We start from the raw sequence: 11,630 nt of genomic DNA, 5'->3' as shown, positions 1-11,630 counted from the left end.
GCCCCACAACCAACAGAGAGAGAGCGAGAGAGAGAGAGAGAGAGAGAGGAATATTTTTCAAATGGAAAGTTTTACAAATGTTTCATCACTGAGGGTACACCAGTTTATACACATAGTTTTTGTGCAATTATTCATAATTCACCATTTTGTTCTCAGAAGGGTCTCTAAAAAATATGTTCACTGTGCATGAGGTAGGTGTGTTATGGTTTGCTTCAATTAACCAGGTTAATTAAACAACAAAACCAAGCTAGGAGCCAGTGGCTCCTAAGGCTTCTAGCTAGCCTTGAGTAAAAAAAAGCTCAGGGTCAGTGCTCAGGCACTGAGTTCAAGCTCCAGGATGGGCACAAAGAAAAATAACTGTCAGGCCCTGTTTGTTCATTTCTGTTATCCTAACTATTCAAGAGGCTGAGATCTTGAAAATTGAAGTTTGAAGCTAACCTGGCAGAAAAAGCCCTCAAGACTTCAAAAATAAGCAGCAAAATACCAGGTTGGAGGAATGTCTTCAGTGGTAGAGTACCAGCAGGGCAAACCAGTCAAGCAAGTGAAAGTCCCTGATTATCACTTTACTTGTAAGGGTTGTTTTAGAGCTCGGCATTGGGGTCACAAAGCATGTTTTGATATTGAATAAATCGTGTACTACAGTGGAGATTCACAGTACTCACAAAGTACTCCTGAAATGCTGCTGGAAACAAGGAATAAGAAAACACATTAGAAGGGCCCCAATCCTCTTTACTATAGAAATTCCAAATTTCACTGTTTCCTAAAGCATTAGGGAAACGAGGTACTGTGTCACACACCTGTAATCTCAGCACTCAGGAGGTTTGTAGATTAGCTGGGACAATGTAGACCCTGAATTATAATTTAAAAAAAAGATATGAAAAGAAAATATTGTTATCTTCTAAAAAGTTAGGTATTAGGACAACGGTTGGTGAACTAGTTAGTTTTTAGGTTATAGAAATCATACTAAGGAGTTTACATTTTTATCTTGAATTGGGACATATGGGACATGTGAGTGAGACTGGCTCACAGTGAATTGAGCAGACAACATAAACCCTCCTACAAACTCCAAACTCCATAGCAAGAGACTTTTTAAATGTGATGATGGCTTCAACAAGTAAACATCATGGAAAAATGAGGGGTGATTATCCCAAATTGAAAGTCTTAGGAGAGGTCTGGGAAGTTGGCTCAGTGGTAGAGTGCTTGCCTTGCATGCCTGAGGCCCAGGGTTTGATTCCTCAGCACCACATAAGCAGAAAAAAGCAGGAAGTGGCACTGTGGCTCAAGTGGTAGGGCACTAGCCTTCTTGAGCTGAAGAAATGAGGGACAGTGCCCAGGCTCAGAGTTCAACCCCATGACCGACAAAAAAAAAAAAGGCTAAGGTAGATGGGAATTGGTGGCTCACGCCTGTAATCCTAGCTACTTCTAGGCAGAAAAGTCTGTGAGACACTTATCTCCAACAGATAACTACCAAAATGCCTGAAGTAGAGCTATGATTCAAATGGTAGAGCACTAATCTTAAGCAAAAACAGGACCTAAGTTCAAGCTCCAGAATTGCCATGCAAAGTCGTTAGTGCAATCTTGGTTCAAAAACATCTCTCTAAACAGTTAAAGAAAAAATCAGTAGGCACTGGTGGATTCACTATAATCTTAGCTACTCAGAAGGATGAGATCCAGAGGTTCAAGATTTGAAGCCATCCCGAGACAGAAAAGTCTACAAGTTTCCATCTCCCAAACCATCAAAAAGCTGGACTAGAGACATGGCTCAAGTGGTAAAAAACCAGCTGGTAGAGCAGCAACTGTTAGCAAGCAACCCAAGCAGGTCTGAGTTCAAACCGTGGCACACACACACACAAAAGTCCACAAGAACACGTGAAATTTAGAAAGCAGATGAGATTAAATGCCCACTGAACCACAGTAGAAAAATTACAGCTTACATACAGGAAAAGAAATTTGATAGTAAGCAATTTTAGTGATTTAGTGTAAGCACATTGTCCACAGAAACCAAGATAAAGTAAAGGATGGGGCTGGGAAAGTGGCTCAGTGGTAGAGTGCTTGCCTTGCATGCATGAGGCCCTGGGTTCGATTCCTCAGCACCAAATAAGCAAAAAGAAAAAAGCCAGAAGTGGCACTGTTGCTCAAGTGGTAGAGTGCTAGCCTTGAGCTGAAGAGCTGAGGGACAGCACCCAGGTCCAGAGTTCAGGCCCCATGACCGGACCCAAAAAAATGGAAAGGTGCTCACTTGGTATTGAATTAGCTGGATGCAGAACACTGAAGCTTCTCTCAGATGATTTCTTCCAGTGGAGGTGAATAATGGTGAATTTAACCACAAAGCAGCTCTGGCCAGGAGGAAAAACAAATTGCTTTGTTTCCAGAGTGATGCTTGCCCTTACTTTGACCATTAGCCACAGCCTTGTACTCCCCTGCCCACTCACACTTACCCCCCACCCCATCCAGTTGTGCTATTAGTGCCATAAAAGGAAGCCATCGACATTAGGAATCCATACCATCCCATCTGCAGGGACACTGCTGATCCACATCTACCTGGTCCTTAATTCATACATGCTTGGATAGCCAAGGATCACCAACAATAGCAGAACTAGACACAAATGCACAGACAGAACATTTACACTGGGAACAGATTATAATCCTACCCAAGTGATAGTATTAGCAGATGGGACTGTGGCAAGTTGATTAGTCATGAAGGTTCTGCTCTTAAGAATAGGAGTGCCTTTATGAAAGAAGACACTTGTTCTGTGTGAGAACACAGTTAGAAATTGAACAGAACAAGAAATTGTGCCTTCACTTGTATTGTTAGCTACTTAGTTTATGAGAGCTTAAGAGAGGGAGAATAGAAATAAACTTTAAAAATTCTAATTTATATCTTCAGAGAAATGATCGTATTCTGAAAATAGGCTATGAAAAGTCACAAAAGAAAAAGGTCTTAAAATTAGCACGTTGCATTAAGTTAAATTACTGAAACTGCAAGACCTTAAAGAACAGAAGATGGAGTTAGTGATCTGGAAAATAAAGTTGAGGAAGTCTAGGTTCTCAGAAGTTGAGTGAAGTATTAACTTGGGATTTTCAAAGACTAAAGATTTATAAGGCATGATGGGGGGAGAAAAAAAGAGAACATAGTGTGGAGGAAGTGATCAAAGAAATAATAGGATAAAATCTCCAGAGCCAAAGAATGAATAAGAAGCATATTTAGATACATCTTGGCACTATCAGAACCCAGAGGACAAAGAAAATCCTCCAGAGAGAAAGCCATTTATCGCTTTTATCAGCAACTCTGGATGTCACAAGAAAACAGACCAGTATCCTCACACTTCAGAGACAAAGTGATTATGACCTTGACCAGATAAAACTGACATAGGACTGTGAAAGCACATCATAGATGCTCCCATATAGACCAGGACTTCCCTTTGTGGCTGGCTTTAGAAGAATTTCCTATCCATGTCCTGTACTTTTAGACAGGAGCAAATATGAGCTACAAGAAAGTTAAAATCAGAGAAAGAATCATTAAGTAATTGTAAATTTAAAATGTGAGCAATTTAATGATTAGAAATAAAATTCCATATATTCACAGCATCAGTGCCTGAGGTATGGGCTGGTTGGTGCCTTGTTTGGAGAGAAGCTATAGGTTCTGTGTGTGTGTGTGTGTGTGAGTGTACTCATACTAGGGCTTAAGGGCTGGGAAGGTGGCTCAGTGGTAGAGCACTTGCCTTGCATGCATGAGGCCCTGGGTTCGATCCCTCAGCACCACATAAAGAAAAAAAAAAGCCGGAACTGGCGCTGTGGCTCAAGTGGTAGAGTGCTAGCCTTAAGCTGAAGAGCTGAGGGACAGCGCCCAGGCCCAGAGATCAGGCCCATGACCAGACTACCCCCCCCCCCCCCCAAAAAAAATCATACTAGGGCTTGAACTCACACGCTCACCCTGTGGCTTGAACTCAGCCTGGGTCCTGTCCCTTGGCTTTTTCGCTCAATGTTGGCACCATACCACATGAGCCACAGCTCTACTTCTCTCTCTCTCTTTCCTTTCCTTTCCTTCTTTCTTTCTTCCTTCCTTCCTTCCTTCCTTTCTGTTTTTTGGTGGTTAATTGGAGGTAAGAGACAGATTTTCCTACGCAGGCTGGCTTCAAACTGATGGACAGATTTTAGTCTCCTGAGTAGCAAGGATTATAGGCATAGGCCACCTGCACCTGTCTGAAACTGTAGATTTAGATTAACTTTGTGTCTCAGTTGAAAATGGATACATATGCTTGTTAAAGTACTTCTCAGAACCTAGGGGCTCAACTAGAATAATCTGAGTAACAAAATAAATAAGCATCACATTGGATTGTAATGCCAAAGGATAAGCAAAAACCTTTAAGTTCATACTGATATAAATGGTTGGCTAAACAAGTAAATGAGGGAAGAGGAATAGTTATAAATGTAGAGAAAAGGAAAGAACTACAAAACCATCACAGGAATGTCAGTTAATATTGTGATTCATTTCCTTGTGGATCTACAGGCTGTAACCACTGATGAGCACTAAATTAGCAGGTATGACTGTTAGCAGAAAGGACTTACCTGCATTGTCTTGGGGTATTTCCTCCAGTAAGTTCATTAATAACTTTGATGATTTTAATATGTATCCACAATTATTTGATAATATTATTTCTGCTTTGGAAGGTGACTCCCTTCTGAGAAAAGCCATGTGCAAAGGGAAAATAGTAACTTCACAGTGCAGAGATCTTACCAGTGCCATCTTAATCAGGTGACTCAGGAGTACACCACAGGCAATGGCTAATTGATACACAGTGCCATGGGATAGGTACTTCATACCCATGGTGCTCCTCCTAAAAATCCATAGCCCCAATCTAATCAGGAAACAATGTCAGACAAATCTAGGTTATAGCATTTTCTACACAATATCTGACTAACCCTCCTTAAAAGTCAGGAAAGACAGAAACTTTTATAGATTAGAGGAGACAGGAAGACTAAATAATAATGTACTATCTTAGATGGGATCCTAGGAAGGATAAGGGAGAAAAAGTGAAATCCAAATAGTCCCTTGTTTAGATAATAATACTGTGACAGTATTAATTTCTTAGGATTTTTTGTTTTTATAGATTGATTGACCATACCAGGCTTGAATTCAGGATCTTGTTGGATTTTTGCTGGTTAATTGGAGATAGAATATAGATAACTTTTCTTCCTGGGTTGGTTTTGAACTCTGATCCTCTGGATTGCACTTTTATTAGTAGCGAGAATTACAGATGTGATCTACCAGCACTTGTTTGTTTGTTTTTAATAAGCTCTAAATGCTGGAATTGTAGCACTCATAATCACACCTGGTTAGTGCTTTTTAATTGTGTAAAAGAAAAAATTATCAATTCTAGACTCGTACCATGGTTCATGTCTTAAGAGACTGGGGAGGCAGAGATCAGGAGGATCAGTTAGGACCAGCCTATGTAAAAATTGAGGGTAGCTCAAGCGGTAGAGCACTTGCCTTGAACTGAAGAGTGCAAGGATAGCACCCAAGCCCAGAGTTCAAGCCCCATGACTGTCAAAAAATAATTGAGGGGAACCCTTCCTCCATCTCATCCAATAAAGTTAGACGTCATGGTGTGTGCCTGTCATTCTAGCTGTGAGGGAGGTATAAATAGAAAGAACCTCATCCAGACCAGCATAAATGCAAGACTCTATCTGAAAAATAACTAAAGCAAAAGGTAGTAGAGCTGTTTTAACAAGCCGGAGAAGGAGTTCAAACCTCAGTAGTGCCCTCCCATCCAAAAAAGCCAGTTTCTTTGATTGATAAAAGTATCATTGTTATATGAGATGTTAATAGAGAAAATGGGTAGAGTTTATGAGAATTTACCACGCTCTGAGTCTCTTTTGTGCATATAAATTCAATTCAATAAATTCAATAAAAAGTAAGATTAACTACTGAGAGAGTAGAAATAAAGGATCTAACTCCTAAAGCACTGTAAGTGCAGCAGCATGGGGAAAGGAAAATTTGATCAGCCCAACAGAAGACACAGGCAGGAAGAAAGAAAAAACTTATAGTAAATAGGCTGGGGGCTGGTGGCTCACACCTGTAATTGACGCTATTTAGGAGGCTGAGATCGGAGGATTGTTGTTCAAAGCCAGCTCAGGCTAGAAAGTCTGTGAGACTCCTGTTTCCAGTTAAACCCAAAAACTGTAAGTGGAGCTGTTGCCCAAATGGTAGAGTGCTAACCTTGAGCGAAAAGCTAAGGAACTGGGCCCAGGCCCTGAGGACTCCACACACAAAATATAATATATACATATTTGCAACTCTATATACATGGAAACCTGGAGTAGCAAGTCAGAGAAATTATACCATTTATATTACGTTATAAATTCTTCACAATTAATATTAGCTAATTACCTTAATGAAGTTAATATTATTACTCATAGCCCTATATCAAAAACAAAAAAGTTCAGCTTGCAAAGTAGTAAAAAGTCAATTACATGCCACTTATAAAAGACACAAAATTAAATGATATAGAGAGGTTCAGAATAAAAGGATTTGAAAAGCTGAGAGCTGTGTAACAGAAAAAAACTGAAATTTGAGGTAAGAAGCATTAAAAAAGTAACTTACATTTCATATATATTTTCTCTAATTGTTTCTGATTCCTCAGTGAGACCTGGGAACACACATCTAGTAGGCAGAAAGTGGACTACACCATGTGGGAATGGACAAAGTTTATTAAAACATCATATGTTTATATACAGCATAAGGGCATAGAAAGTAAGTCTGTAGTCATAGGGCAGTCACAGGACAATCATGGGACAGAAAGGTAACTTTAAACAATTTTTGGAGAATGCAGGCAATAAAAGTTAACAACCTTTAATCAGGGAGCAGGAAGAGTTGTCAAGAAGGGTGTTTCATGTGATCGAAGATAATAAAGAGAAAGCAAGGTGCAGGTGGGGTCCATTAAAAAATGCTAAAGGAATCTTGAGGCATTGTTCTATGGAATTTTTTGGAGGGCACATTCCTCATGGCCTCCACCAAGGTCATTGCCAGGCATCCAGATCTTCGTCCAGATAGGGGAAGAGCTTCCTATTCCATCCTGGAGGCTGAAGCTGGGTACCTCAACCTTTGCCAGGGTTGTGGAGGAGTGTTCTCCTCATTCGCTAGCATACATAAACCTCACACAACATAGGAATCCTAAGGTGGGGTCATGCAAGTCTATATCTCTGACATCTAATAATTATCAGTATATAATTATCTACACTAACATATTGTGTTAATAGATTATATAGTACATATTGCTATTACACGTACGTAAAAATAATAAATATGAGGCTCTAAGTACATGAGCCATGATTAGCAATAGAATATGAAGTTAGAGAAACTGGTAAATGGACAAAACCATAATTAGGGAAATTGAACACTTCTACAATGAAAGATTAAACAGACCAAACTAAGAAAGTAACAGCATTTGCTGTAGAGGATATAGAGAGCTTTGTGCCTAACAGAAACTAGGCATTATATCCACAGAACATTAACAACGTTTATATTAGGCTGTGAAGAAAAAGTCCCCAAATTGTAACATGTAGACATTGAGCCAGATACATTTGTAGTTGACAGTGCGTGAAATAAAAATGAACACCCTTGAAAATTAAAGAACCTTTATGTAAGAATTTCATAAATAGAAATATAAGCTGTAACTATAAACTAGCAATGAGTAGACACAAATGCACTCTACCTCAAATTTGGTGGGATGCAATAAAGAGCCCTGCAAAAGGACTTTTAGTTCATCTGCTGTTGTGTCTAATAGAAGTTTCTGCAATTTCGAAACTCTTTTGTAATTGTGCTGTCTGAGATGATAGTCACTTATATATGGATATTGAGACAGGCTAGTACAGTTGAGCTGAATTTCAAACTATACTGGGACACACAATTATATAGGCTCTAAAAAAGTATTACTAGAAAAAAAGAACAATTGCTAATTTCTAGTTGGAAAGCAGGATGAATTGAGTAAAAATTACGTATTTTAAAATTCCAACACAGGGACTGGGAAGGTGGCTCAGTGATAGAGTGCTTGCCTGGCATGCATAAGGCCCTGGGTTCGATTTCTCAGCACCACATAAGCAAAAAGAAAAAAACCGGAAGTGGTGCTGTGGCTCAAGTGGTAGAGCGCTAGCCTTGAGCTGAAGAGCTGAGGGACAGCGCCCAGGCCCAGAGTTCAGGCCCCACGACTGGACCCCCCCCCCCCAAAAAAAAAATTCCAACACAAAAATATAAATGAAATGAGAATATGACAAAGTAAACAGGACTCAAGAAACAAAGGATCTCTTCTTAATTTGTTGCATCGTTTATAGATGACTCTGTGTTCTTGACCCCACATTTCGTACATACATGTGCACATCAGAGGGAAGCTAGGAGGTGGTCACAGAATCAAAGGAAAATAGGAGGAGGATGAGGAGGAAGAGGATGAGGAGGAAGAAGCAGCTAGTGCCAGTTACTAAAGAAGCAGAGGTAGGTGAATGGAAGTCTAAGGCAAGCCCAGGGCAAAATTGAGAGACATTATCTGAAAAACAGACTAAAAGCAAAGGATTAGAGTAGTGGTTCAAATGAGTTCAAGAGCAGTTCAATGTCTAATATCACCATAGAAAAAAAGAATTTTCAGTAACTCAATGGCAATCATATTAGCCAGTTGTTCAAAATTTTTTTCTGTTATGTATATAAAAGTAATTTTCACAAATGATTCACTAGCCAATTCTCTTTAAGTAATAAATTCATTATGTTATCTATCTTACCCATGATATTAACTGTAAACCTCATAGCTATATATATAACACATGATATTAACTGTAAACCTCATAGCTATATATATATATATATATATATATATATATATATATATAATGGATTTCTAAAAACATACATAGGCAAGGCTAGGCATGATAACTCTGCCCTGTAATTCCAGATAATTAGAGAATTGTGGTTCAAGGCTGACCCAAGTAAAAAGCAAGACTCCATTTCAATTAATAAGCTGAGCATTGTGGCATAAACCTGTCATCCTAGTGACATGGGAGGTTCCTCAAATTTAAGGACTGAGTAGACAGTCAGGAAAAAAGTAGCTAACATTCAGAATATGTAAAACTCTTAACAGAACAATCAGAAAAAGGCTAACCATAAATAGGCAGATGCACAACAGTATGCATAATAAAATAAGGATGCATAATAAATAGATAGGAAATACAATGCACAATAGAAATGCATGATTTACTCAAATGAAAAGGTATTCACATTACTTAAAGTGTTTTCCACCTAATAATATTGACAAAATTTTCAAAAAAAACTAATAATAGTCCATCTTATTAAGGGTTTGTGAAAATGAGTACTATATATACTATTATTGAGAACAAAATTTTTAAAATCTTTCAAAGAAAACAGTTTACAGCATCTAAGTCGACAAACAAAAGCAAACAGTTCCTGATCTTGCAGTGTTCTAGGATACATGCTTATTTGCATAAATGGGTACTCATAAAGGCTTTTGTTTCAATATTATAATGACATACAAATCCATCATTAGAATAGTTCAGTTAATTATTATCATTGGAATTGAGAAAGACTGGATCAGTTACAGATAAACACATTCATCTCAGATCCCAATAGATGATAGAAAACCTTTTTGAAAAGAAAGTCTGTAACATCCTAGAAAATAAGGATACTTTCAGCAAGCCAGAATTCTTTTTTTTTTTTTTTGGCTGGTCTTGAGGCTTTAATTCTGGGCACTGTCCCTGAGCTGCTTTGTGCTTGGGCTAGTGCTCTACCACTTTGAGCCACAGCACCATGTCTGGCTTTTTTTTGAGTAATTTGTTGGAGATAAGAGTCTCATAGACTTTTCTGCTTGAGCTGGCTTTGAACTTACAGTCTTCAGATCTCAGCCTCCTGAGCAGCTAGGATTAGAGGTGTGAGCCACTGGTACCCAACTCAGAATTCTTGATGAGTTGTTGAACTATATTGTTAAATAAAAAAGACTTGAAAAATAAAAGTAGCTGTATGCTGGTATATTATACTGGTATGTTTGACATAACATACCTATCTTGAACTGGAAGAGTGGTTCAAGTTGTAGAGAAGTAGCTGTGGACAAGAAGGCCAAGTAAGAACATAAGTCCTCAAGTTCAAGTCCTAGCACTGGAAGCTTTACTTTCCTCTAAACTTACCTAGTTTTTGTTTCCTCATCTGTTCTTCCCTTCAGGCTCTGGGAAACCAGCCCGAGGCTGCCACACACTTGCACCAGAGCACCACCTCCTGCAGACCTGTGTTTTTGCCAGGCTGGTGACATTCCCTTCCCACAAGGATTTCCAGTTCATCCATTTCTCTTGGCTTAAACTCCCTTCGACTCTCAAGTCTATTTTTTCAGGAGGAATTTTTTGTCTGGCATTTCAAATTATCTTTTACTTAGTTCCATTTATTTAATTATTGGGCAACTCAAATCATTAGGCTTTTTTCATGGATTGTGTTTATTAGCTCTAGAGAATTAACCACAGAGAAATAAAAGGTGAAGATGGAAATTTTATTTTTATTACTGTACTTAAAAATACTCCCAGGTGTAAGTAAAGAAAAAAATTGGTCCCTAACAATGGAATTTGAATAACATGAATATTCCATTCAGATAACTTCTTTCAGTTTTTCTTAGGATTTGGGAATCCAGATCATTGCCTGTTTTCTGGAATATGTTTCACCTAAATAAATTGATAAATTGTGTGGAAAGGTCACTAGTTTGTTTTTCTTTGTAGGAAACAGATTTTCCAGCAGGAAAAGGGCATACGGGAGACTGGATGGTAAGAATCTTACTTATTGTTAATGAGATAAGAGAGAAATTTGTAAAATTGCAGTAGAACATTAGTAGGCTAAAGTCTGACAATTGGCATAGCTTCCAGATGGTCACTCCCCCAGTACTGGACATGAAATTACTATTTCCTGCCCAAAGGTACCTCTAATGTGTTCTCCATCCTCTGTAGAGTAGTTATTGTGTTACTTTTACCTCTTATTTCATCCTCACAGACATGATGGTTTTTCCTAGATGTTAACTATATGGTGTTTCTGTTTCTTTCTATTTCAGTCAAAACTAGATCTTTTATTAGTTGGAGATGTCAGTGTTCACCACCTGGCTTGCGCTGTACAGAAATTCTTTTCAAATACCCAGGAAGTAACCATCACCATTTGTGATGCAAAGAAGGCAGCCACACTTGTGAACAATTGCGTGTTTAATATGATTTTCCTGAGGATTACTCCTGTCCTAACTGCTGAGGAACTGGAAGCTATCAAGTCGATCAGGTACCCAGTAAAACCTTCACTCTACGGCGATAGATTTTAAAACATCTTCCTATAAAACATCTTCCTATAAAAATCTTTAAAAATTGGTTTATTTCTACTTTATAAAGTAAAGGATGTTATTGTGGACAGGATCCATATGCATGTCAGTTTCTGTTACTAGTTAAGACAATATCACTGTAAGAACTATCATTTAAGTTGAGAAGTAATAGGTACAAGGGAAAATTAACTGGACGAAGAACTTTTTCTTGGTATTAAGGCTTCTAGTTCTCTCATATGTATGCTTTCTCCCCCTAATACCTGCCATTAAAATGGCCCATCTTTGCAGAGGTCG

The 11,630-nt window shown here is 38.5% G+C and overlaps 1 protein-coding gene across 1 annotated transcript in view; it reads left to right on the top strand.

Annotated features, from left to right (window-relative positions):
• The first annotated feature begins 8,443 nt into the window (after window positions 1–8,443).
• LOC122112882 (spermatogenesis- and oogenesis-specific basic helix-loop-helix-containing protein 2-like) overlaps window positions 8,444–11,630 on the top strand; it is a 40,921-nt gene continuing 37,734 nt past the window's right edge. Inside the window, exons 1-2 of the mRNA XM_042685839.1 lie at window positions 8,444–8,488; window positions 11,085–11,299. Of these exons, the coding sequence (XP_042541773.1) occupies window positions 8,444–8,488; window positions 11,085–11,299 (260 nt within the window). The remainder of the gene's footprint in view (window positions 8,489–11,084; window positions 11,300–11,630) is intronic.

This window comes from Dipodomys spectabilis, unplaced genomic scaffold (genome assembly GCF_019054845.1).
Source record: "Dipodomys spectabilis isolate Male_0828 unplaced genomic scaffold, ASM1905484v1 ptg000095l, whole genome shotgun sequence".
NCBI lineage: Eukaryota > Metazoa > Chordata > Mammalia > Rodentia > Heteromyidae > Dipodomys > Dipodomys spectabilis.
The sequence above is the reverse complement of the archived record's forward strand: the minus strand, read 5'-3'. Positions and strand labels throughout refer to the sequence as shown.